The sequence below is a fragment of the Lonchura striata genome, chromosome 8 (assembly GCF_046129695.1).
Source record: "Lonchura striata isolate bLonStr1 chromosome 8, bLonStr1.mat, whole genome shotgun sequence".
Classification (NCBI taxonomy): domain Eukaryota; kingdom Metazoa; phylum Chordata; class Aves; order Passeriformes; family Estrildidae; genus Lonchura; species Lonchura striata.
Genome location: NC_134610.1, coordinates 36,238,601 through 36,266,536, shown reverse-complemented (window position 1 = coordinate 36,266,536; position 27,936 = coordinate 36,238,601). Strand labels below are relative to the sequence as shown.

General features: G+C 46.1%; 1 protein-coding gene across 6 annotated transcripts; it reads right to left on the bottom strand.

The window, feature by feature from the left end:
• Positions 1-68: 68 nt before the first annotated feature.
• Positions 69-27,884, bottom strand: LOC110483214 (secreted phosphoprotein 24). Of its 6 annotated transcripts, none has more exons than XR_013340389.1 (8): positions 27,680-27,884; positions 27,459-27,583; positions 26,525-26,647; positions 25,318-25,428; positions 23,559-23,613; positions 22,944-23,054; positions 7,209-7,398; positions 69-417 (listed from the first exon to the last, which is right to left on the bottom strand). XR_013340389.1 is itself a non-coding variant. In XM_021552914.2 (7 exons), exons 1-6 carry the CDS (start codon positions 27,867-27,869, stop codon positions 22,954-22,956), a joined length of 705 nt encoding a protein of 234 aa, XP_021408589.2. In that variant the 5' UTR covers positions 27,870-27,884; the 3' UTR covers positions 17,699-17,989; positions 22,944-22,953. The 6 variants fall into 6 exon arrangements, 1 of the variants encoding a protein (XP_021408589.2); XR_013340390.1 differs by having other exon boundaries at positions 69-352; XR_013340391.1 differs by having other exon boundaries at positions 69-349.
• Positions 27,885-27,936: the final 52 nt, after the last annotated feature.

The window sequence follows — 27,936 nt, the reverse complement described above, 5'->3', positions numbered from 1 at the left end:
AATCACTGGAGCAGTATGACAACACACCTGCCTAGGAAAAGCCTCTCCAAAGACACTGAGTGAAATGATCAGGTTTTATGCCTTTATTAGTGTTCAGCTCTTTATTAAAAAGTCAGCTCGGTGGGGGGGTGGTGTAGCCTCTTCCAGTAGCCGAAGGGTGAGAAGGCTGCAGAGTCTGTCCCTGGAGTCTCCGTGGCAGAGGTGAAGAGGTGTCCAGTCTGTATCTGAAGTCCTGATCAGCAGAGCGTCCTCTCTCCTTTCCTCCTGGCACACTGGTGGCCACAGGGTGGGGGGGGATGTGCAGAGCCTGCTGCCGAGATCCAGCAGCAGCTATCCCTCTCCTTCCCTCCTGCTAACACCAGGTAAAATGTCTGATTCCTTGTGCCTGTTTCCCACAGCCCAGTCCAGCCTGGTCCTCTGCAGGTTATAGTGACAGGTCAAACACAGACTAGGGATGGGGTTCCCTTTTCCCCAACCAGCACACCCATCCAGCCCCCTCCACTGTGCCCCTCTTTTTCATTTTGGGGTGTTTTTAATCCCCAAAACCCCCTCCCATGATTCCACTGGCTTATTTTGCATCCTAGTCCTAGTTTGGGTGGGGGTGTAGGTGATTCCCAGGAGCGATTAGCTAATTAACATTTCAGTGTCAGTACTTAGTTCGAGCCAAGTGTCCCAGCCAGGCTGTTTTGTTCATAACACTGAGAGCTGTCATCTTTGAAAGGAAGCAGCAGGAAACCCAGGGGCAAGCTGGAGCGGCTGGAAAAGTGGAGTCTTCCTGGCAAGTGTTTTGTTATTAGGCAAAATAATTATCTTACAAGGCAATGGTTATTGTTGCTAATTAATAAGTGGTGTGCTTAATATAAAGCTCTAATTTGAGTGATGAGGCAGAGTATTAAAGAGGGATTTGACAAGTGGAAAAGCACCTCCAGCTCCATGGGTTATGGGGGGTCACTCTCCAGGTACACACAAGGGGTGGCCAAGTTAGTCTCATCCCAAGTCATGGAATCTAGAATCCCAGAATGGTTTGGGTTGGAATGGACATTAAAGCTCTTCTTGTTCCACCCTTGCCATGGACAGGGACACCTTCAACTAGACCAGGCTGGTCCACAACCCATCCAACCTGGCCTTGAGGTGCCCATGAGACAGTATCATTTTGGTGCTAAATAATTTTAAAGGATACCCAGAGTGCCAGGGATCCTGAATTTTGCTCCTTCCTTCACGGTGTCTCTCAGAAATCTGCTGCAAACCATATCAAAGGTGATTTCAATACTTGTTTCAGGCTGCTCAGCATCTGCAGAATTCAAGTTCCCACAATTACTGCTGCAAAGAGAGCTTTCAAAATCCTCTTCCAAAGGCATTTTATCACCTTGGCTGAGCAGTGACAGGCAGCAAAGCTGATCCTGAATTTGGAACTCCTGGTCAAGTTTAATGTGTAAAACTTCAGGGAAGTTTTTTTTTTTTTTTTTTTTTTTTTTTTTTTTTTTTTTTTTTTTTTGCAAGTTACTAGAAAACCAGCAGGAGTCACATAACCCAAAATTGAGAGTTTACATGTGACACAAAGCTGTTTGCTTTCCAAAAGCTGAAGTGGGATTGGGACTGTAGGTGTGACAGGACATTTGACAATCACTCCTCAGCGGCCTTCTCAGACATGAGTAATGACAGGTCCTGGAGCTTGACTCGACTCATTCCTCACAGCCAGGAATGCCTGTAGGGGATGGTGTTGGGTTTGCCCATGGGAATTAACTTCAAACATTCCCTGACCATGGCAGGAGATTGTAACCAGATGATCTTTAAGGTTCCTACAAACCCAAACAGGTCCGGGACTCAATCTCTCTTGCCACCACAGCATCACTGATTTACATTTAAAAGTCATAACATTCCTTGCATGGTACCAAGGTTGGACTTGATGGTTTTGGAGGTCTTCTCCAACCTAAATTATCCTGTGATTCTCTCCCATACAGGGAACCAAGTCTGGGGTTTACAGAGGTCAATTTTAACTGGTGCATGACTGGCTGGCACAAACACTTCTGGGAACCAAGCCCATTAAGGGGTGGAACCGGAATTGCCAGAAGCTTATGTATGCATGGTCAAGTTCTAAATGATCTCAACACTTCACAGAAAGGCTCCTGCCAGGAAGGCAGGAAGCCCTGGATAGGGGCAGTACCCCCTTCTTCCCAGCTGGAGTTGTAGAGGGACTGATAGATCCAAGTGATGTTTTGCCCCAAACTTGTGTTGACCTTACCAGGATTTGCCTTCAGGCAAATGAGTCAGATTTTGTGGCTTTGCTTGCTTTTCTAAGGACACAGCTGATTCATACTACAAAGTAAAAATTAATCTTGGGGGAAAAGAATAATCCTGAAGGTTCCTGAAGGCAGACAGCCTGACTACTTGATAGCTCCAGTGGAATTCTGGCATCCAGCCCTACTCTGTCCCAGCTCTTTGCTAAGTCACACCATTTGTGCTTGGACTTCATGATGTCAAAGGTCTTTTCCAAGCTGAATGATTACATGATCTACAGCAGCATCACCATCCACCTCCAAAAATCATTTAAACAAACACCATTTAAACAAACTGTGAATGCTGTGAAGGATCAGCTACTGCAGGAACCTTCTTGGGGGTGCAGGTGGCCAGCCCCAAGATCACCCATCGCTGCCCACATTTGCTGTGAGAGGGCCAGGGATAGGAAAAGCTGTCACTGTGAGGCTGGAGACCAGTACCTGATGCTCTGTGCCATCTGTGCCAAGTGGCACTTTTCCAACCACGGGGCTTCAGAACTTGTCCAGAGCCACATCCCACCCCCTCGTGTGACCAAGGTCAGCCGCTCCTGCTGAAGGGTGGAGACCCCCTCCCTCTGCAGGGCCCAGCTCCTGCTGCCAGCACAGCAAACCCTTTCTCCTCTCACATGTCACACAAGAACTAAATGATGGAAAATGTGGCTCCCCAGCAGCCCTGGTGGAAGATGCCAACACTCACACTGTGACACTTACAGTCTGTCATTGACAGCTACGGAAGGATGAGGGGGAGAGAGGTTCTTCTTCTCCACTCCTGACTCTGGCAATCAACAAAATTCCCACTTCCATGCAGAGAACGTTCAGCTTTTCACCCTGCTGAGTGCAGGGAAGGCTAAAATACACACATTTAAGCTCATTCACTTTTCAAGTTTCTGAGCCATGGGGTGAGTTTTAGTATCTGCTGAAGTCATTCTCAGGGTAAGGAAACAGGAGCCCTTTCTGGATGTGCAGGAGTACCAGCACTGCAGCATTGGTTGTTCCAATTGGGAAAAGGCTGGGCCAAGGATCTGGCCACACTTGGACTTCCACTTTTCCACCCCATCTTCATATCAAGGTTAGGAACAAAGCCAATTTAAGGAGCCCCCATGGCTCCAGCAGCCCTCTGCTTCTTCCACGCACAGATCCCACTCTCAAACTGGTTCCTCATTCAACAAGCTGCTATCCCCTTCTGCCTGAATAATTTAAAATCGGGGAACACAAGCAGCAGCAAACAGGCACAGGCAGGATAGGACAAACACTCCAAGCTCCTCGAATGCAGAAATGGCTTAGTGACCGTGCTCAAAAGCTCAGGGAAGAGGAGCTCCTGAAATACCAGCTCATTTCAATTCCCAGTCCTCCCAGTGAGCTACGGCATTCCTGCCTGCCCCATTAATTCCAGCATCTCATCAGCTCACTCGTTTCCACTTTTTTTTCTGGATGCCAGTGGTATGGAGTGCTCACATATACATTTGGCACAACTCTAGGCTGTGACTAAAGGGTATTCTGAGCTTGTTCTTGTTCTCCACAGCTGCTGGCTACACCTTCCCTTGTCTCGCTCTGCCCTCGCTCTCTGAACTCCAGGAGCCTCCAGGGGCACTGCCAACTCACAGCAGCTGTTCCCATCCTCCTCAACCATTAGCAGGGAGCATTTTCCTTCAGAAATCCAAAGAAATCTCCTTCCCCAACATTCCTGCCAAGTGGAAGCATCAACTTCCCACATGACAAAAAGCAAATTCTCCACCCAGAACTTGTGGAGTATTGAATCTGATATTCAGATCAGGTAGTCTGAGGTCCAGATATTCTGAGGTCCAATATTCTACCAGAGAGTCTCCAAAAATAAAATCAGCCATTTTAAAAGAGCTCTCAGAAAGGGTTTACGAAGGTGGGGGAATTATCAGAGAACAAGACTGCAAATGTGCTCTATCAAAGATGTTTGGCTGCTTCCTAGAAATAAGCCAGGAACTGGAAGACTTGAAGGATTCTCCCTCATAGAAGAAAAATAGCTATATATTAACATTGATAGACCAAATAAAAATGCTTAATGTGGATTTTAGAACAATCTAGATGAGGCCTGATACATCACTAGCACTGCAGGGTAGGAGGAGATTACAGGGACAAGGAAAACAGCATTATTTACAATTGTAAAGATCATGGCCAGTTACTCAGCGACTTGGGGAAGAAGTTCTCCTCTAAGATTCAGAAGCTGGATTACAGAGCCCATTTCAGGGCAGTTACAGGTGATAAAATCTATAAAACTAGGAGCTCAACATACATTTCATAGTCTTTCAGCAGGCAGAAGCATCTGGATCTCTGTGAGCTGTTCCTGCCTCATTTGTTTGGAGTTCAGCTTCTTCTGGAGCCCAGCTACACAGCCCCCTGGTTACTCTGCTTATTTACAAGTCTCTTGGAAAAGGAACCTCAGACAGTTCTGTCTGGCATAGCCAAAAAAAACCTCCTTCTAAACAAAAAGCTGGGTCCACATCCAACACATCGCAGGCTGGGCACTCAAAAGATATTTTCCCGAGAAAAAAGTGATGGCTCACAGGGGAAAACAAAACCAGGAGATGGGTGGAAAGGTCCTTTCCTCCAGATATCCAGCTGAAGTCCTGGCTGCTTCCAGTGGTCTGGGGATTTTGCTCAATTAGGCATCTGACATGGTGACATTTAACAGAGATGATGAATTGGGCCCAGGTTTCTCTGTTCTGGAAGAAGAGCTCAGCTGCCTGGGCTGAAGAAGCAGCTGTTGCTGCTGGAGTTGCTCCCAGAGAAAAAGAGAAGTGGGAGGACCACAGACTTCACATGCTCTAGGCTGGCTCAACTGGAAGCTGCCTATATTTGCCGGAACATTCCTGCCCACCCCACAGGAAAACCAACCCTTGTGATCTTCCCCCAGCCCTGCTTCCTCTTGCTGGGAGAACCAAGAAGCTCGAACGTCTGTGGTGGCTTGGAGTGCAGTGCCAAAATCCTGAATGCACTTATGCAAATGCTGAAATAACACAAACCTGAAGTGACAAGCTATTAAGCAGCCTTTAATGCTCAGCATTGTAAAGGATTTATTAAACACTACACTTGCAAGGCCAGGACAAACAGGGAAGTGGGAATTTGAAATAACTTGGCAATCTCATGACACCCTCAAGTAGCACAGGCATTAACTGAACCCCAAATATTTAAAAAGACAAAGTCAGTGCTGTTTCCTGCACTGGACTCAGAAAGGAAAGCCTAGAGGATAAATCCATTTGCCTACAGCCCAGATTTTGGGTGTCTCAGCCCATATCCTCCACTGCTGTAGCTTCTCTCTTGCCTCTGCCCAGTACTTCCTGGGGAAAAGTGGGAAGAGGCAGGAATGGCAGAGGAGAGATATTATGGGCTGACGGCAACCATTCCCAGTCCCTCAGGGGACAGGGACAGAAGAGTTGGGAATGAAGGAGCAAAGGCCACCTTGGGCGAAGAGTGTTGGAGAGAAAGTATTATTTTAGTCTTTGTTTTTCACCGTCCAAATCTGTTTTAATCATAGAATCATGTGGCGTGGAAGGGACCCACAAGGATCATGGAGTCCAAGCCGTGGCCCTGCACAGACAACCCAACAATCCCATCCTGTGCATCCCTGAGAGCTCCTTGGGCTGTCAGACTGGCACTGTGCCCATTCCCTAGAGGAGTCTGGTCAGTGCCCCAGCACCATCTGGGAGAAGAACCTTTTCCTAAAATCCCACCTGATCCTGCCCTGACACAGCTCCAGCAGCTCCCTCAGGTGCTGTCCCTGTCACAGAGAGCAGAGATTGGAGCTGCCCCCTGGGAGGAAGCTGAATTCTGCTCTCATGTCTCCCTTCAGTCTCGTCCTCTCTAGGCTGTACAAATTTTAACAATAAATTAAATTAATTTCTCCCAAGGCAAGTCTGTTTTGCTCATGACAATAACTGATGAATGATGTCCCTGCCTTTGTCTTGATCCAGGAGATTTTCCACATTATTTTCTCCCTCTGTCCTGCCAAGGAGGAGCAGTGAGAGAGCATCCAGGAGGGCATCTGGCAGCTGCTCAAGGCCAGTCCACCTCATGTGGAGAGAAAGAGACCTCTGGAACAGAAAACTGCTTTCAGAGGCCGACTTAATTTGGCTTGGAGTTCATTTTTTGGCTGTCCTATCCTCTCCCCACCCCTTGGATCTCATTTCATTAAGGTGAAAGCAATGACATCTGATGTTTCAAGTCTGGAGACACTCCTCTGACATTTGTACAATGCCTTTACCTGGGGATCTGACTGCAGCAAACTGGCTGACACTGGCAGAGGAGCATCAAGCACTGCCTTCCATTCACACCAAGAGCAGACAAGGTGCAGCATGAAGACACTTGGAAAAGTGGGGGGTTTTGTGGGTTTTTTGTTTTGTCTTGGATTTTGGGGGTTTGTTTTGTTTTATTTTGTTTTGATTTTTGGTGGTTTTTTTTTTGGGGGGGGGGTGGGGTGTTTTGGTTTTTGCATTTTTTTAAATAGAAAAGTATTTGGTTACTCTGAGAGCAAGCATCTGATGAAACCATCCTGTCAATCTCTTTCAACATTCCAGCTTGTTCTGCACTGTTTTCTTCTTTTGGCTCATCTTTTTTTAAAAAAAAATTATTTGCTTCTTCTCCTCCACTTTACTCAAAGGAACTGCAAATCACAAGAACAGCCTGGCTTCTGAAACAGACTTCAGCAATTGCCAGGATTCCCAACACCCCGAGAATTGTGTGTCACATCCAGCAGAAGGGAAGGACAGGTGGGAGAAGAGCATGCCAAGCAGCTGAGAGTTACCCTCTGTATTCCCAGCATCCCAGGGAGTCTGCAAGATGTGCCCTCGCAGAAGTCAGGGAATGATTGCAGAGCAGTGTGAGAGCAAAGACTGGGGCTGTGACATTTCTCCTGAGGCTTTTCCGTTCCCAAGACCTTACAGGAAAGCAGTGAGACCTCACCTGAGTGCTGCCTCCCGCTCTGGGGTTCCCAGCACAGGAAGGACATAGAGCTGTGGAGAGAGTCCACAGGGATGACCTTGAGGGATGGAGCCCTCTGCTCTGGAGAGACTAGGAGAGCTGGGGGTGTTCACCTGGAGAAGAAAAGTCTCTGGGATGACAAAATTGCAGCCTTCCAGTGTCCAAATGGAACCTGCAAGAAAGAGAGAGACTTTTTATAAGGGCCTGGAGTACCAGGACAAGGGGGAATGGCTTTACACTTACACAAAGAAGGTTTAGATTTGATATTGGGAAGGAATTTCGCCCTAGGAGGGTAGGGAGGACCTGGCACAGGGTGCCCAGAGCAGCCATGGCTGCCCCTGGATCCCTGCAAGTGTCCCAGGCCAGGATGGATGGGGTTTGAAGCCACTCAGGATAGTAGAAGGTGTCCCTGAACTGGATGCTCTTCAAGATCCTTTTCAACACAAGCCATTTTACATTTATATGAAAACAAGAAAACTTAATTCCTTGCACCACAAAGTCTCAACCAGTCCCATCCCAGAAGAGACCGGAGCACCTGGCTCTTGTACAGCTCTTTTTTTCTCCATCTCATGAGGATGGTACATTTTAGAGATCTTTGGTCTCAAAGGCTTCCCATCCAGCCCAGCAGCAATCCAATATTAGGGGCTGCTTTTGTCAACATGACCCTTGGTAGTGTTCCATGCCCTGGAGGCTTCAGCTGGATGCAAATCTTTGGTTATCTCAGCAGGAGACACCTTTGCAGCCAAGGAAAGCCTTCAAGGTCTGGTTTTCTGGGGTCACACAACTCTGCAGCCTCAAGGAGAGCACACAGCGATCACACAGAGATCTCATTTATGCTATCTTGTTTTAATCCCTTAATTTAAAAAAGATTTAGATGGCATGGAAAAGAAGGGAAAAAAACACCCCAAAAACCTGACATTTGGATGCCTGCCTCTTGATGTTCAGCCAAAAAGAGGAACAGCTGCTGTGCCACTCTGGCATTTAACCATCACAGAGCCCAAGCACATAGCAATGCAAATTACGATGGGTGATGGTTCACAGGAGTCCCAGGAGGAGCCACCCAACAGCCTTGTGTCAGCAGGAGTGAAGCAAAGGATGGCTCCAGTGATTTTCTGAGAGCTCTTTATCTCCTGATGTCAAGGCCTTGCAGAAAGTCAGCCAAACCCACTGGCTCATGACCTTGTGCTCACAGAACTGCCAAGCACCTGAAAGCCACCTCATCATTTACAGGGAGGTGGCACCTAGCCCAAGGGCTCTACCCCAGCCTTTGAGAGAGCACACATTCCCCAAAACACAGTTTTGATGTTGCTAAGAAGGAGCAAAGAATGACCAAAGAACAGACACATGGAAATGCGTTGGATTTTTTTTTACCATTTAACCTTTCTCCAAGTCATTCCAGAGCTTGCATCCAGCCTAGCAAGTAACCAACATGGTTGCATGGCTAAATTCAGGACTGCTTAAAAATCCATCTTTTAGTCCCCTGACAAGTAGTTTCATGGCATTTTATTGCCCTTGGGGAAATGAACAACCTTGACACAGAGCTGGTTTTCCCTGTGCAGCTCCCTGACTCTATTTAGCAGCAGGGAAAGCAGGAACAGAGCCCAGACTGCTGTTACGCAGAATATCAGCTCACTTCCAGAATTCTTGAAGCAGTCACTCAGGGAAAGGGAGAGGTGAAGTAATATGGCATTCCTCTTCTATACATCAACATCCTCCTAATCAACAACAGCTGAAGAATTGCAGCGTGCAGGAGGAGAAGAAAATCCTGTAGATATTGAAGAAATCTTTATATCTATAAATACATACAGATGGATACGTGCACATCCATACTTAGCGACCCCAGCCAGCTGGCATTAAATAATCAGGAGGTGCTGTAAATTTTGGGACAAACAGCATCTCCTGGGTGCAGCTTTTGCTCTAATTGTTATTTTTTTCCTCATGAACAGGACAGGACTGCTGGGGTACGGTCTTTGAGTTTTATTTGCAGCCTCAGCCTCATTGCATGGTTGAGACAATGGCAAGATGGCAAAGCTCAGGTACAGCCAGCAGCAGCCAAAGATTTCTTTGTTACAGAGCATCTTAAAAACTTTATAGCCAACAGCATATTGCTAAAGCTTACAGATAGTTGTTTTAGCTAATTACTAAAAGTATACATACACCTGCTTCACAAAATGCTTGCTTGTCTTCTTTCTATTAACAATACATCACTATTAAGCTTAAAACCTTCTCCTTTCTTGATAAGCATATTTTCCTGCAGTTTCAAGGTTTATCTTGACTAAGCCTAAAACTCAAGCTATTGTTTAATGTCTTTGCTTGCTATACCATTGTAACTTTTTCTGCTTTCATACTTTGCAGCTGCAGCTAGTTCTCTGTTTCTCTGCTCTTTCTATTTCTAAGGCCTGCTTTTACAGCTTTCTGAAAATCTTCTTGCCTTCACTATTTCCCACACTAATCTTGGTGTTCGATTTTACAGGGCATAGCCACTTGTTAGGCCACACCAGCCATGGAAAGTCAACACCTGTGTCTGCATTCTGGAAAGAAAAAGGTTCATCTGATGTGTCCAAAGTAGAAGGTTCTTCAAGCCACCTCTTAATGGACAGGTTTTGTGACACTGTTGTGTGCTGTAGCATTTGGGTCTGAGCAACAGGGGTCACACAGAATCACACAACCATGCATTTGTCTTCTAAGCTGGCAAAGAACCCCAAACCCTCGGGGGCGTGGTTATGTCATTCCAAATGCTGATCCTATTAATCTAACAGCAGATGCAATGAGGTCCCACGAGCACTCCTCTGGTTCCAAAATCTTCTAAGGAGTTGGTGGGGGGTGTAAACACAGATCGATCTCTTATTTAGACTCCACTGATACAACTACAGCATGACAGACTAGCTGTTATTTGAACATCCTACTTTCCTGAAAGAAATATCTGCCAGGAAAAAGCAGAATTAGACCTGAACACATACCTCCCACCCCAAGGTTACTACTATCTCCATATAAACGGCCCCTGGAAGCCCAGGAGACCCAAAATTCCTGATACAGAAAAAAAAAAAAAAAAAAAACAAACCCAAAACTTCTCTGTCCAGGTGTTTGGTAGATGGCAGTGAATGTAAGAGAAAAACCAATGGGTAAAATGAGATTTAAATTAACTTCTTTCTATTTGAGCTGCTTAAACAAAGAGAATGAGAGCTGTGCAGATGGCAAATCCTGTACCAAATGATGAGTCAACCCTCCAAACAGGGGGGCATATTTTAGACTCCAGGGGGTGCAATAAAGCCAACATGAGGTTTACCTGAGTGATCTCCTTGCCTTCTGGGAGATGCTGCCCTTGCGCTTGTTCCTCTGCATCCCTCACACCCACACAACTCCTCTTGGTTTGTGTCTTTGGGATCCAAACAGAAATGCAGGGCTAATCTCACTATTTCATTAATCATTTATCTCATCAATCATTTTCAGCCATTTCCCTTGGGCCACCCAGCCTTGCCTTGCAGCTGCCAAATTTCAGGCTCGTTTCATCTCTAACCTAGTTTCAGAGCTGCCTTGTCTCCCTGCCTTTCATGTTCCCAGCTCGTGTTCCCCTTGCACACTTGAACTGGCTGTCTCTGATCAGCAAAGAGCAGTATGAGGGGGGAGGAATGAGGGGAATACAGACTTTTTGGGATTGTTGTTTGCTAAAATCAGTGTCTTGGAGCCAGATGGTGGCTGACTTATTTAATTCTCCACTAAAAGTGGACTCAAAAGAGGAAGTAACCTCAAAGTGGGCAGCACTCCATGCTAGCAAGTGCCTACAGGTCTGTGATCACATTTGTGTGAACATTTGTGCTCTGTGTCCCTATACAGCAGCATATCCTGTGGTTACCTTAATTGGGATTAGTGCAAAGAAACCTGGCATGGAGTTCTGGCCCACACTGGGCTCAGCCATTCAAAACATCATTTACCAGTTCTGGAATTAAACTGTTGCCACAATTTTTAACACTTTAGGGGCTGGAGAGGTGTGTTTTCAGGACAGCAGTCACATCTCTCTCTGCTCTCCCAGCAGGGAAGAGATGAGATATCTGAGGAAGGACAAGGCAAAGGGCTCACAAGACTTTCAGCTGAGCCTTTCCTGAGTTCTGCCGTATGTCATGGGCTGCTAAGGAGTGAATTTCCCACTCTTGGCAAATCACACATACGGGGAGAAATGCCTCCCCTTAGCTGAGAGCTGAAAAGCATCTCTTCCATGTAAACACAGATCACTTCTGTTTCTCCTTCTCTCTAGAAGCAAAAGGGAGGCACATACATGAGAAACTTTTGGCAAACTGGCCCTTGTCTCTGGGAGATTTGAGGTGAAACCAGTCCAGTTCCTTCCACTGGGACTGTGCAAAAGGTAGCAGGTCTGGGAATGCTTGGGGATGGAGGGAAAACCACTCACACCAGGTTCCACAGAAGCCTCACCCCTAAATGAACAGCCCTGGCATCAAGTAAATAAAAAGAGTGAGTTTTAAACCCAAGATTTGAGCCTTGTGGGTTTCTCTGGTTGCTCAGAGAGGTGGAATCCAAAGATCCCACTCAGCTCCTACAAACCAGGTTCAGGGGTTTTGGAAAGCCAAGGTCCCTGCAGTATCAGAGCGTGGCTATGAATACAAAACACAGGAAATCTCCTGCACCAGCAGCATTCATATTCAAACTGTGGCAGGCTTCAGCCTCCCAGGACATCCCTGTGGAATTCCAGCCCTCTGCTCCGAGCTGCTCTTCTCCAGCACTGCAAATGTCAGTCGATGGCAGGCATGGCAGCACACTGAGAATCTCTGCTTTTGCTCACTGTGGCATCAGGTAATGCTTCCAATAAACAGCAAGTTCTCTTTAAAAATAGGATTTTTTAGGGGAACTGAATTGCTGGCAACTTCATGCAGAGTTGTTTTGGCCAGAGAGAAGTGTCAGGACATGTCCTGTTGCCCAACAACAGAGAGCAACTACAGAGTAATTTCATGATAAAATAGTCATAATGAACAGTCATTTTAAAGAAAGATACAGTCATACAATCGTGGCAGAAAACCAGGGCCTATTTTTTCAGCTCTAGGCTTTGGTTCCATCCTCTTTCAGTGAACTGAAATCTCTGACACTCTCCAAAGAGCACCCAGCTCCTACCTTTTGGTCTTCCCTCAGACACCTCCACTTCAATGGGTGTACTTTCAAACTTTGGCATGTAAGCTTTTAGGACAAAAAGCTCTGTTTTGGTTCACTGAACACATTGCAAATGCACAGATCTGCTGCTTCAACCCTTTAAAAGGGGCTGTGTGTCTTTCTTGTTGCATAAACCTTATGTATTTGAGACCCTTTCTCTCTCCTAGGAAAAGTGGTGTGGGGCCTGTTCCAGAAAATTCACCAGCAGGACCTGTGAATGCTTTAAAAAGAGCTCAAGAAGCTGGAAAAAATTGCATGGACAAGTGGCTTTTTTTTTTTTTTCTTTTCTCTTCAAGAGGATAAAAAGCTGGGAATTAATAAAACACCAGCTTAGAAAACCAAACAACTCAAAGGCTCTTGCAATCAGTTCTAGCATTACCTGTAGTCAGAGCTTCTTCCCTTCAAAATACCTGGGAAGACCATTCCACTTATCAGAAAAGGTATAAAAATATTCCTTAGCAACCCCTGCATCACAGACTACCCCAGGGTTTTCTGTTTTGTCTTTTTTATCTGATCTATCTGCTCCCAAAGCCCCTGCTAAACCTGTCTAATGGAGATTTCTCATGCTTGAACAAGACTGCTTCCAGTATTCAAACACAAAAGGAAATTAAAGACCTTTGAAACATGCACAGAAGAGTGATTGGGGTTTGCTGCCCCATCTTTAGGTTGACACTTGAACTTGATGATCTTAAAGGTCTTTTCCAATCTAAAAGTTTCAACAAGTCTATCCCAGTAACTCACACCAGTCATGTAGCCTAGGCTGAAATGTTTCTGGCTCCCATTTTTCTGCACAGGACCTCTTCTTGATGTGATTATGGGGTTTCCCTTACTCTTTAATCCATAGTCTTCCATTTGGGATGCTGGGGATTTTTTTTCCTCTCCATTATTCATTCCAGATCAGGAGGCTCAGCCAGCAGCATCACCTTCCCACTGCTCAGAAAGAATATTTCACAAGCACATAAGTTTCTTTTTAAACTCTCATTAATCAAGGCCTGTAATCCCTGGGATCCTGCCAGGCTTTGTGGTTTTCCTGGTGGTCTCCTCCTTCAAGTCACAGATAAATAATGCCCTAAACCAGTTTGGTCTCTGGAGGCCAGCCTGAAATCCCTATTTCCTTCTTGGGCTGTTTCTCCCAGCTTAATCTCCCCCTGATTTAATCTCCAACGGACATCTAGATAACTTCCAGGAGCTTTATTTCCTTGGAAGAGTTAAGGCCCATGTTTTAAGATCCCCTTTCCAGGTCTAATGCCATTTTCCCAGTCCAGACTCCTTGTTTGCCACAGGGGACAAGCAGTGCCCACAGATATGTCACCACCACCCTCTCAGAAGCCTCCATCACATGATGGTTGCCAAGTGTTGGCACACCATTTCCTTCAAAGATTTCCCACTGTGCCATGAAACAGAGGCAACAATTTGTCCTGGGGAAAAAACAGGGGGGAAAGTCAGGATTTTAAGGCCAGCAGGAGGTTTGAAGGGAGCAAACACTGTGGCAGCTGTGAATGTCAGAGAGCAGAAGATTTCTTCCTGGTTGTGGAAGCATTAATTATCTCACCTAATCTTTAAGAGGCATTGGGATGCTCTTGCTAAAGTTAAGCAGCTGCAGTGAATGAACTGAGCTCCTGAGTAAGAGCTGAGATGGGAGCTGGGAACAGTAGAAGACTTCAATGCTGAAATCAGACCCTCTCCACAAGCAGCATTTATTTCTCTAGCTCTCCTCTTACCAAAGGCACTGCACAGCCAAGGCTGGGAAATCTGATTTAAAGCCATTTTATCAAAAAGGGTAAGTCTGTCATACAGGAGAAAGAAAATTCCACTGTCCACAGAGTAAAAAGCAAAACCATCTTCATGACTGGGGCAGAATTTAAGCTCTGGGCTGCCACAGGCAAAACAAGCACTCCAATCTAGACAGGATTTTTTGTCATTTCTCCTCTGCATCCCGTTCTCTTCACCATTTAAACGCACTGACCCTCCTTGCACAAAGGTCATTTTATCACACAGCTGGCCAGAAATCAGAAGGGGGAGGGCCAGAAAGGGGAATAATTTGAGAACTGAGATGCTGTTTCCCCTTGCATTTATTCAATTCTGACATCTAGTGGGCATCAGCACCAACAGGGAGCAGGAGCAGGAGTGGCCAGGCAGGCTCACTGACAGCCCTGGAATCAGCCACTGATTCTTTGTGCCACAGAGGATGTTCATCACCCTCAGCACAGCTGTGGCTCCTGAGGACCCTGCCAAGTGTCCGTGCTGAACTCGCACTTGCAGACCTGCTCCAAGCCCATGCTCCACGGCAGAGCCCACGGGAAAATGCTCAGGTCCTGCTCCCAGCAGTTCCTCAACAACTCTGAATCAGGACACAGATTGGGCAATTAATGCCTCTTCTTCATTCCAGAGGGATCATCTAGGGGTCAGGCTGGATGAGCAGCCTGAGCTGAGGCTGCTGACAGCCGAGCATGCGCCCAGAAATCTCCACATTCCTCCAGGATGAGCAACAGCCTTTTCTCTATCTTGGGCTAAGCTCCATCCAGCTGATCATCTCTGCTCTTTGGGAACTTTTTCAGGCTAGCTCCATGTAGGACTGGGCCCCTCTTTATTGCTGGTAGCTCTACCCATTTCCAGCTAGCCCATATGAGCAGGATTTGATGTAGGGCTGCCAACACACCAGCACCAGTCTCGTGGTGGCACAAGTCACACTGGTGCCTGGCAGTGATCCCAGAATCACAGACTGGCCTAGAAGGGACCTTGAAGACCATCTGAGGGCACCTTCCACTAGACCAGGTTACTCCAAGCACTGTCTGACCTGGCCTTGAAGCACTTCCAGGGGTGGGGGTTTCATCACGGAGCATCTGTGACATGATGCCAAAAAGAGGGTCTGGCAAATGAGATGCTGTGGCACCCTGGAGCCCAAATTCCACAAGTGCTGACTGAAGGGAGAGAAGGGAACTGAGCCCAGTTTTTCTGCAGTATCACTGCGTGGTGCTGTCCTTCATCCATCCCACACCATGGGAATTCCTGCCCAGACACTGTCAGCATAAAAAGTGTCGGGCTGTACAAAAACCAAACAGAGAAAATGAATATGAAAAGAGTGATTCTGCCATGGATGCAGGTTTTACTGCTTTTCTCAGAGAGCAGAAAGTCAGCAGTTTCCACCCTTCCCTGGGGACAGATTGCAGTGCCGGAGATCTGGGCAGGGGCCAGGTGTCCTGTCCTGTGTGGGCAGCTGCAGTTGCTTCTGTTCATTACCCAAGTCACTGCACAAATCCAAACTCTAATTTCTTTCCTCATCCTACAACTGCTTTGCATCGGAAGGGTGACAACATTTCACTTTCTGCTAAGGCAGCAAAGTTCAAACAGCCACAAAGTCCCTGTATGCAGCAAGGCCCAGACTCATGCCCCATGGTTTTCCTGTCTCCCTTCCCTTTTTTGCTGCCTCAGAGTTTCTGAATAGCCTCAAAGTCTGCAGGAAGAGAGAATTTCTACTCTGCACATCCCTTCCAGGGCAAGTAGTGCCTCTAAGCGTTCGGGGAAAGCTCCCTCCCTATCCCTGCTGCTGCATAAATCTCCACTCCCCAAGCAAAATCCAACAACAAAACTCATGGTCTGCTTACACAGACCAAACTTTCAGCCAGGGGAGTTGGAAGGGAGCATCCCTAGCAAGGGTCACTGATATGTTGGAGTACCGAGTGCTTGAGTCAGCAATCTGGGACCAGGAAAGGCTCAGGAAAGTAATGTGGACAAAGGAAATATTGCTCCCTGCTGCCACATAAACATCTGCACAGCAGATGCCACATCAGCTGCTCCTAGGTGTGAAGGCATTTGCATGCATGCAGCCAGGAGTTTAAAGTACACTGCAATCATTTTGGCTGGTGGGGGAAAAAAAAAAAAAAAAAAAAAAAAAAAAAAAAAAAAAAAAAAAAGGAAAGAAGGTGGGGATTTTTTTTTTTTTGAGTGTGTGTGTGTGTGTGTGTGTGTGTGTAGAGACGTGCACATTTAATTATCACATATTACAAAAATATGAAGTCAAAGAATAGCCTGAGTCGGAGGGGCCCACGAGGACTGTTGAGTCCAACTCCTGGTCCTGAGAACTGCCTGTTGGGGAACTGAGAAAAGCAAGAGTGAAGCAGGGAAGTGTAGAAGCCCAACTGAAGCTGTTTCCTGTGTCCATCCACCTCATCCCTTCCAGGAAACAAAGCCAGGTCTTGGAGAAACAGGCCAGGAAGGTCTTCTGCTCACCTGGGCCAGAAAGACAGTATAAAAAGACCTAAGCCACAATCTCTTAAGCTCAGGCATTTCAGAAAGCACCTAGGCTGTTCCTGCCCAATGAAGAGTAATGGTTCTACCTAAAATAAGCACAGATGGGTGGAATCAGCCCTATTGGGAAAAAAGATGCTCAGCAAAGATTTGGAAGAGAGACAAATCGTGGAGGACTTTGGCACTGTGCATTCAGAGCAAAGGAATAATGGAATCTCAGGCTGATTTGGGTTGGAAGGGACTTTAAAGCTCATCTCATCCCACCCCCTTGACGTGTCACGGACACCTCCCACTATCCCAGGCTGCTCCAAGCCCCATCCAGCCTGGCCTCGAAGGTTCCCATCCTATTCATCCAAGCAAAGCAAAACAACTCTGGAAAAGGAAAACATCACTTCCTCTGTTAGACCTCTGCACCTAACCAGCACCCTCTGCTCCCTGCTCCCCGGTGGTGGTCATCGAGGGCTCTGACTACATATTCTCAAGCTTTTGAGGTGGAAATTCCTACAAATCAGCTTACCTTGCTGCAATCAGGAGGGAAAAATGGGTGACAGTCAAACTGGGTGGGACAATGGCTTTAGAGAGAAAAATAAGTCTATTGTGACTGATAAATCCTTAAAAAAAAAAAAAAAAACAAAAAACAAACAACCAAAAACAATAAGAACACCCAAGCTGCACAGCAACCTTCCATTTCCCGAAGAGCTGAAGGGTGGGCTCTGTGCAGGGAGTGGAGAGAAGGGGGACAAGACTACTGAGACCTTTCCCAGGTGAGGAACACATCAGAGGTCTGCTATAACCTGGCCTTCTTCCAAAAGCCATTAGTACCTGACAATCATTGTCATTAGCAGCCCTCAGCTCTCTACATTAGCGACCAAGTACCCATTAAAGCCAAATTCCTGGTGGGCTACAACTCCAGCCTCTGGATTTGGAGCGAGGTTTCTCTGTCTGCAGCTGCTGCAGCCCGGAGAGAAAGGAATTCAGTGTGGGTGTATTCTTTTGAATAATCGATAATTAGCCGGGAGCACCACAGAAAATAACAAGCAAGCAGAGAGAAACACAGAACAAACAAATGGAATAATGAGGTTTTAATAGCATCATTATGGGATGATGGAAATGTCCTGGACACAGTTAAATTAGAGTTCTCCCAGGGAGACCTAACACATCAAAAGGGCTATTGATGGATCAGGGTGTATTTAGCATCTCATGAGCTCCTCCAGTTGCTGTCAGAGCAGAAAGTCAGTTTGGGGAAATACTCTCACTACACGGAAGAAAAGTTTTTTCACCAAAAAGGAAAGGCCAAGGCATCAGGTTCTTTCTTCCCATGCTAGATCTTTGAATCTTGACTTTTCTCATTCTCCAATCTGCTTTGAAAACAGAGAGCAAGGAGAAATGTCTGAGAATTTGTCTTAGAACCAACCAAACATCCTTGGGAAAAGTGCATTCAGCTTCAACAAGTTACTTATTAATTTCCTTCCCACCCTGTGGAATCTGCAAAAAGAAACCTGCATATGCAAAACATTTTGTATGTGCATAAATGTCGTGGCAATGGCTAATTAGGGTGAAAAAAAAAGGAATTAAAAGAAACAGACTGTAACAAAAATTAACAACAGTGAAATAAAATGCACGGGACACAAATCAACACATATTGTCAAGTCCCAAAATTAGAGCTGGTTGAGGCTAGAAGCTGATGTGTGGTCTGCTCTGAAATGGATCTGAATCCAGAGCACAATATTCAGAAGAAATGGGAGATGTACTTTTCCAAGGGAACATGTGAGAGCTTCCCCAGCACCCTGTAGTCCACATTGTCTTCAGCAAGTTGGTCACCATGGCAACTTGAAATTTTTCTGTCAGACAATTTTGTTAGTAAAATTTCAGAGATAGATTCAGGCAAGAAAGGAGAGTCTGCACGTGTGGAAGGCATTAAATATAGTGACTGTCTAAGAACAGCTTGTCCAGGAGCCACTGAATCCTGCCTGGAGCCAGGCCCAGGCCTCCAGCCCTGGAGATGGGGGATGCCAGGACCAGCCACTGCAATCATCGCTGGGGACCAAGGGACAACAGCAGAAACAGGAACCAGAGGGAACACGGGAAATTCCAGCTCAGTTTAAGGACAAAGTCTTCCCCCAAGAGGGTTCCAGTCTGGAGCTCAAAGACGATGAGGGATCTTTATCCCATGGTATTCCAACCTCAGCTACACAGCCCTGCTTTTTGAGCCCTGCTTTTTGAGCCCTGCTTCCCAACTGCATGATTCTTTGATGAGCTCATTTCTAAAACCCAGCGCTGAGAACAGGCAGCCGACAGACCTTTCTGTTCTTCCAGGGAAGGAAGACCTGTTGGTGTTCTCGTGGAATTAGATGAAGGGGCTTGTGAAGTGTAAGGGATCATCCAAGCTCCACATCCTCCCTAAGCAGGAACAATTTCCTCCATGCAGCTGTGAGTCTAATCCTTCAAAACAGATTGAGAAGAGGGGAACAAAGTGCAACAAAAATTGCTGCTGCTCACAGCACCAGGAGGATGCCACAGCGATTCTCCTCTCTGCTCTAACACTGCTGCCTCAGCCCTGCCATGCTCTGACCCCAGAAGCAGCAAAGTTCCTGCCTGGCTTTGTTTCCCTCCAAGTCCTTTGCCTCTGAACAGATGAAAGCATGCTGTCCCCTGCCACAGCGTGTCACAGCTGCCAGGTGACACTGAGGACTCATCACAGCCAGGCTCTCTGGCAGGAGCAATAAAACAACAGCCTGACATTTCCTAAAGCACCAAACTGCTCCAGCTCTGGCTCCCAAAGCACATCGGTCACGGAGCTCATGCACCCTGCAACAGATCCCACCCTGCAGGGATTTTCCTTCCCCTCTGGTGCTTCACTTTTCTTTTTTTTTCTTTTTTTTTTCCACAGAAAGCAATAAGCTGCTCTATGAGAACCCATAGAAAGTGGTGGGTGAATGGGAGAGGCAAAAACAAAGACATGAGGATATAAAACTGCAACTAAAATCAAGCAGCTCCTTAATGAGGGCACTGGGGATTAAAGCTCAGTTTTCCATTGCCCAGGAGAGCTGTGAACCCTGTTCTGATATTATATTCATAGGAGACAGGTAAACCATTTCACTCTGAAGGTCAGATCCTGGATGGATCGTAGGTATGAGAAGAGGCCCAATGCTGCCTGTTACTCTTCCATTGAAAAAAACCTCAGCCTAATATTTAAGGATGCCAGTCTATCCCAGTGCTGCTGCTAATCAGCTCCTCACTGCCACCACACTCCTCCTGCCAGCAGCGAGCTGTGCCAGGTGACAGAGTCCTCAGTCAGAGAGCAGTTGTAAGGAAAATACGGAAAACTTGAGGACAAAATCACAGCCCCTTGGCTTGATGCTGAAGGAAGTTGATTTCCTGTTAAAAAACCACTTTCCTCGTGGTTAATGAGTAAGATGCAATCAGCATTCACCATCTACTTGTATTTTGCAAAGGCAGGAACTTGCTTCTTGATTTTCCTGTTCAAGGACATGAAGCAGAGCTGGGGGAGACTCCAGATATAATTCAAGGGTCTCCACAAGAAAAAACTGTCTTAGGCAGGTGATTTTGGAACAGCAAAGCATCAGGGCTCTTTTGCTCCCTGGAGATTAAGGTGGTCGGCAAGTTTGAGCCATTTTTAGGCTTCTCTTTGCAATTCAGAGCACCATTAAGCAGATTCCAGCTTGTTGCAGGCACAGGCTGTTAACAGGTGATCAGCTCTTGTACAGCAGCTTTTTCCCCTTTCCTGTCACTCCCGGTGTGCCTGAGCTATTTATGGGAAAGACTGGTCCCAGAGCATGCCACGGAAATTTCACAATCTCCCCAGTTCTGGAGATGGACGAGGAAATAAATCCAGAAAATCTGATTAAGACTTGTCACTGAAGTAAGCCCATTAATCACTGATGGGGTTTTTCATATTCAATTTCTAATTCCTGCAGGCACCAGCAGACTGGCGGGTCTGAAGGCTGCAGACTTGAAAATGTTCTTTATATAACAATGGCACTGATTTCTTTTTTTTTCCCTCCTGAATATTTAAGACATTCTAATAAATAAAAAGAGCTACAAAGCACCAGTGAGTCCGTTTAGACTAGCTTCTTGCACGAAGTCAGGCACAGAATTCTCCTGAAATAATTCTTGAAGCCAAAAAAGATAAGAAGGCCTAGCTCAGAAATTTAAAATCCAGCATGAAAAACTGTCAGCCACTTGCCTGAGCAATTTTTGCAGCAGTCAGTTACCCATTCTGGTGTGTAAAAGAAAAAAAAATCACATTTAATTTCTTACCTGGACTTGTCTAGCTTTGCCCATCAGCACCAGGTTCTTTCAGTAACAGATGAAAATCTTCTGTTATTAAATTGCTATTTCCCCAGCATCCCCCAAAATCTCAGCTAAGCTAAGCCAGTCGAGCCTGCTGCCATTTCAAAACTCAGCACTCATTTTCCATGCCCCCACCAAACCCTGCATGGCTTGTAATAATGCCAGCCAGGATCATACATATGCCAAAACCAGGGAAAACAGCAGGGAATAACTTTTCCTGGCCTCCGAGACATAAAATCTGTTTAATTTTTGGCTTCAAATGAAATCCTCTAATTCTGGATACTAGCAAAATCGAGAAGATTCCTCTCCAGACTTTGCAATTAATAAGTCAAATTGATAAAAGCAAGAGAAACAAGGGGCTTTGGGGGTAGAGTTGATATTCTCTTAAAATCTCCTGATGTATCTGCCTCTTACATGTCCAAAACACAGGACATTCATCGGGGGAAAAAGCTCCATAAATGATACTTGCAACCCGTCCTCAAGAGCAGGCAGAAAGAATTACATTTCGAGCTGCTCTGTGTTTCAAGAACATAAATTTCTTCCCACTTGTTTCACGTTCTATTTTCAGAAATATTTAACATTTTGCTTTTAGTTTGGAGATTTTAGAAGTCAGAAATTAGACAGAAGAACACAAAGCATTTCTGAGTGCTGCTTAAAGGGGATAGCTCTTTTCGAGAGCGAGAGAATTAAAGATACCTAGCACTTCCCAAAGGCAAAGAGAAGTTAGAAATTCCTGTAAGAAGGCAGGCAGTGATTAAAAAGGCCTATTGGTTTTAGGGGCTCAGGGATAAACTAAAATAGCATATGGGTTTAATGAAATAATTCTTACAAACACAGCAGAGTTCCTGGGTGTTCCTTTGATATCTCGTTTCCAGGAGAGCAGGAGGCTTGTCTCCTTCAGCACATCGAGGTTTACCACGGCTATGCTTATGAGTAACATGTGTTAGCTTTTGGTGAGTCACCGGTGCTAAATTCCATCTAAAACTGTCTCAGTTTCCAACGCAGCAGGCTGGAGCTGAGCTCCACACACAGGGAGCTCTCAGTTCTGGCACTCCACAGGGACAGAGACCTGCTAATGATATGTACCCGAGCGCTGGGATCCTTTTTAATCACAAAGACAGAGCACTAAGTAATTTCCTCTGCCCAGCTACTTTAAACCTGTTTAGCATGCCAAAGAATGAGCTCATTCCGTGTTGCTAAAACTCTTTCAAACCGCTTCCCTTTAGATTAACGCCTTAAGATGGCAGGTAAAGCATCAGCAGCAATTAGAGCTGCTCCCACACAGAGGCAGGTCAGCAAAGGTGCTTTGTGCGGGATAGGCTCTGCCAGCTCCAATAAATCACGGGTGACTTTCATTAGTATTCCCATTAATTGGCTTCCAAACATCTCCTTCACAAATTCTCCAAGACAAGTGCTTCTCCCCACCGTGGTTCTCCCAGATCCCTTCAGTTTTGTTTGAGGAGCTGTGTGGCCCTGGGGCACTTGATTTGTCACAGACACAGCCATTCCTCCATATCCCATCTCTGGATATGCTCCAGCCCTTCACTGTCCTTGTCATGAGGAAAATGTGGGTTAAAAGGCTAGAAGCCTACACTAAACCCAAACTCTGAGTTTACAGAAGGATTTTCCTGCATGTTTTGCACACTACCTGTACCCCAGGACACTGGTGTATGTTGGAGGATATAGGATGGACAACTGAAAAGTGAGGGACAGCCATAAGCTCTGGAGCCGGAATGTCTTGCAAAGAGCAGAAAGTCCTTCATCCTGAGGAGTCACTTCCCCACCTTGCCACAAAACCTGCAGACCCAGGGCGTAAAAAAGCTAACCCTAACCCTAAGCCTAACCCTAAGTCTACCCTAACGTGAGCCCCATCACCATTGGTGGTGCAGATCAGAAAGATGGAGGAACAGCAAAGCTGGGATGGCCTTTTGCAGCCCCGGTCTCCCTGGAACTGTAGGTTCTTTGGCTCTCCCAGCCGTAACCCTAACCCACACTCACCCAACCCAGGTTATTCCATCTTGTCAGGGCTGAAGTAGCTGGGTTTGTTCCAGTATCCACGGCTGCTGTCTCTTCCCCTTGAAGGGAAGGCTTCAGGAGCAAAGGCATCATCTAAAAAAAGAACATGGGGACATCTGTAAGCATGAGATGCTTTCAGACTTGTGTTGATTGTTGCCCAGAGAAGCCATGGCTGACCCATCCTTGCAAGTGTCCAATGCCAGGTTGGACAGGGCTTGGAGCAACCTGGGATAGTGGAAGGTGTCCCTGTCCACAGCAGGGGGTGGAATGAGATGATCTTTCAGATGTCTTCCAACCCAAACCACTCTGTGATTCTAGACTAGAAAATATTCAGCACTGCATTCCACACACTGGTTATGAGAGCACAAATCTGGCAATCCAAAAAATGTATAAGCCTCAGCATGGCCTGGCTTGGCAGGACAGTGCCCTCCTTGCACCCTAAACTAGACACCCCTCTTCAGGGGAAAAACCAGTTGCCCATGACCAGGAGCAAACAGCTGATCTTTCACATTGTCTTTTCCCTCAGACAGATGACCTGGAGATGTTCCTAGAGGAAAATACAGGTCAGGGTATTCCAGCATGGCAGAGCTGGCTTACCTTCCCTGCGGGCGCTGCCTCGCCTGTCAGGGGTCGTTATGGGCATGTGCATCATCTGGAAATTAAAAGCATTTCTTTAAAAACCTCACCTGGCAAGAAGTCCCACCTCTCCATTCCCTCAGGCACGAGGTGGTTACTAAAGTAATTCCAAACCTCATTCTTAATTTTGCTGATAACAAGATTATTGCTGGTGCTTCTGCAATCCAGAGGTTGGACTCTATGATCCCATCAAACTCAGGCTGTTCTTTGATGCCAGTCTCAGTCAACCACAATTCCCTCTCCCATCCAAATACCACCACAGGCACACCAACCACACACCTCAGCCAAACTGAGATCCCCTGAGGAGAATTACAGCTCCACAGCAAGAGCTACAGTGCACTTACTGCAGCCCTCTGCAGAGGGAAACACTTTACTTTTCAAGTGCAGTAATTCCCTTTGGCATTTATTCCTTATTAACATTGCAGGAAATATATTCCCCAGCAGGAATATGGCAACAGCACTGAATTTTAAGTGATGGTTAAGGAAGACTTGGGGGAAGATGTCTGCTTGTAAAAGCAAGTGCTGAGTGCCCTGTTAAACAATGGTTATGTCAACCCACAGAGGACTGACTGAACATCCCAAACTGTTACACATTGCAGTGCTCCACGTGCAGTCTTTCTGCTCTGCAGAGCCAGGCTTCCTGGGGTGCACTCACTAGCCAGCTCTGAACGGAGATTTTGAGAAAAAAAAAGAATAAAAGAATAAAAGAAGAGCTAACTTGGCAATTCAAGCCAAGGAAAAGTAACAAAGAACCCTATTTGCTTACAAGGTGGCTGGAGAGGGACTTTTCACAGGGGCTTGTCATGACTGGACAAGGCAGACTGGCCTTAAGCTAAAGGAGTGAAGGGTGAGATGGGATATTGGGGAGAAATCCATCCCTGTGAGGGTGGGCAGGCCCTGGCACAGAGTGCCCAGAGAAGCTGTGGCTGCCCCTGGATCCCTGGAAGTGTTCCAGGCCAGGCTGGATGGGGCTAGGAGCACCCTGGGCCAGTGGAAGGTGTCCCTGCCCCACCATAGGGGGTGGAACTGGATGGACTTTAAGGTCCCTTCCAACCCAAACCATTCTGAGATTCTACAATTCAAATTCTTCATTTAGATCTCTGAATTTTCCAAAAATAAAAGCTGTCCATAGCCTTGCTTGTTAAATTGTGTTCCCTCAAGCACTGTAGAGCTGTATTCTAAGTACAGACGCACAAGTTCAAGAGTCACTTAATGGATAAAGTAGACACTGGCACAGTTTGGAAACAGTCAGTAGGAATCCCCAGGTTAGGTCAGCATTGAATAACACTCTTAAAACCAAAAAAGAGCTCAAAAAGGGAACAAAGATCTCAGCAGAGCAGATGTCCTTGGGCTGTGCTGTAATGACATGCTCAGCTGGGAGCTGGGTTTGGTAAGAGACCCAAGACATAGGGATCTCTGTGTGTCCAAGAAGTGCCAGCCACTGTTCTCCAGGCCCATACTCAATGAAGGAAGTGCTGGAGTTGATAGATGTGCCAGAGTGCCACAGAGTCACACTCTCCCAGGCAAGGCCAGAGCCCTCAGCTGATGGAAAGGGAAGAGTTACAGCTGACAGATGGATTTCAAACTACATCCACTTTCCTGATCCAAAACTCCTCCTGCAACAGAAGCACACACAGACACCTGACTTCTCTTTAAAAGAGGGTAAGCAGAGTTTTCACTCCTCCAGGCAGCAAAAAAGGGTTTTCCCCCCGTTCCTTACCTCCTCACTGCTCATGGATTCAGAGCTGAATGTGCTGCGATGGCACCGCATGGTGATGTTGGCAATCAGCCCTCCAGAGACCTCCACAACACTCCTGCAGGAAGCAGTGGGCTGTAACAGAACAAAATAAAGCAAATCTCACAGAGCAAACATCTAATACAAACCCTCATTGGTGGTGTAAACCTGCAGAAGGATTTAAAAAACTAATTCCAAGAGAAACAAACCTGGAAACAATTATACAATGACATGTTATTTCTCCCCAGCCATGTGTTTGTTGTACAAACCTCTAAGCCTGCTCGGGGTAGGAGAAAATCTCCACATGCTTTTCACAGCTCAGCACAAAGAGAAGGACAGTGCAGGGCTATGCCAACAGCAGTTCCAGCTCTGGAAGTTAAACTACCCTTAGAGATTGTCTCTGCAATTGGACAAAAAACCGCAGCAAAACCTGCACTCAAGTTTGGAAAACACATCCTCACACTACCATATTGCCCTAGGAAGAAGAGGGGGATGGCGTCAGTTTAGGATACAGGGATAACACTGTAGCAGCCAACTTTTGTGTTTTTAAAGAAAAATAGCAAAGCAATAACCAACAATTCTGTGTGCTGCCATCTACACACATGCATGAGCTGCTTAGTCCCAGAACAGAGGTGTCTTGGCCTGAGTAACTGTGCACAGAGAAGTCCCAAATCTGTGCACAGACTCAAAGACAATGTATTTCCACCAAAGTTGGTGATTTAAGACTCAGAGGAGAGCAAGAGCTGTATCAAGAGGCTTTTTATTTCAGGCTGAGAGTGAAAAATCCAAAAGAGATCAGCACTGTCAGCACAGAGGAAGAATCCGCACAACATGGGAAGGTAACGCTTCATGTGGTGCCCAGATAGGTAAAAGCAAATGGAATACCAGCTTTTCTACCCTCTTACCTTAGAAAACAAGCCATTCCTTCCATGATTTGGCCCCAAAAGCACACATACCTTCACTACACACTGCTCCCAGACACTAATCCTCTTTGCAGCTCCCTGCCCTCCCCACTGATCAAGCAGAAGAGTTTCCCACCACTGACCCTTCCCACCCAACACCCACTCCATGCTGCAGGTTGTATCAAAACCAGGCAGCCATTCCTCACTTCTCAGCACCAGCAGCGCTACAACCCTTCCTGAGAAGATCCTGCATGGAGGGGAGGGTTCCCATTCCCACCAGGGGCACCTACCAAGAAAGGGCCAGTTTTGAAGTCACAGGTAAAGGGGTCTCTCCCTGAAGCTTTGGTGCACACGGTCTCACGGATGCTGAAGTGCAGATCTAACCCATAAGTATCACTGTCCCACATGTGCACCTGGTGAAAGCAGGGTCAACACAACACAGCATTAGTCCATTTTGATTATTCTTTTCCCTTTCTCATAGTCCAGTCAATGCTTTAGCTCAAGATGGGAGACTTAAAAAAAAAATTTAAAAGCAATGCCCCAAAAAAACCCAACAAAAAGTAAATTCCCACTACTTTCACATACTTGAGGTTTTAATCCAAATTATATAAATCCATGTGTCATACTTGATACAGACCACCTATAGAAACAGAAAGGTTCTGAGGGTGCTCAGGAACATGAACTTTATAACTTTGAATTAAGAAGTTTTAACTCCTTAACTTGGGGAGTATCCAATATAATTCTGAGCACCACAAATTAAAACAGATAAGGGTTTCTTGCTTGCACCTGGACTCTAGCAGATTTAAACCAGAATTGGTGCATAGAGACAGATGACATAAATAAAGATCAGAGAAAGAATCCTGAATTGTGGAGGCATTAAATCAGCAAGGAGCTTCAGATGAACCAGGCTGCTTGATGCCGAAAGCAAAGCAGTTTGCTTGAGGTATTTAAAAACATAACTTTTGAACAAAATCCTACAAGACAACCCTCAAAAACTTCTACTCTAGGCATGAAAAATCTGAATGCCTAAAGTATTTTAATTACAAACTTATATACAAAAGATTCTTGAAGTTGTAACTTCAGATAATGGCCCAAACCCACCCTCTTTCAAGCAGCATCAGCCAACTCCAACTAAACCTGGGTTTCTAGGACTGGGTGGAAAAGAGTTTTCCATCCCAGGAAAGCACATTTCAGGTAAAGGATCTCCGTTGTCTTTGTACTTACTCCCATGACTCGGCTCCTGACAACACCATACAGGTTTCTGCTCCATGACTGGGAATTGATCCGTGCAAGGGAAGCATTGAGAGCCTCTTCTGTGACAGGGAGGTCATAGTCATGTGCTGGAAACCCTGAGAGGGAGGCACAATTCCATCAGAAGTCCATTGCAGGATTGTACTTTTCACCCCCAAACCCTCCTAAAAAGGAAGTCAAGGCTCCCAACTTACCTGAACATAAGAAGACGTTCAGTGTGAGGAGAAAAATTAGGATTCTCATAGTGTGTCTTCCAAAACCCTCCAGTCTTTTTCCTTTCCAAGCAGAGATTCCCAGTGCATGTCCCTCTGTCTTTATATAAATGCAACCTTTATAACAGTATGTACATGGAGCAACCTGTGGGTGGGCCTGACCTCCCCACATCCAAACTCTGCTCCAAACATTGCACTTTAAACGAATTGATCCGAGAGTAAATATTTGTTGTCAGCTT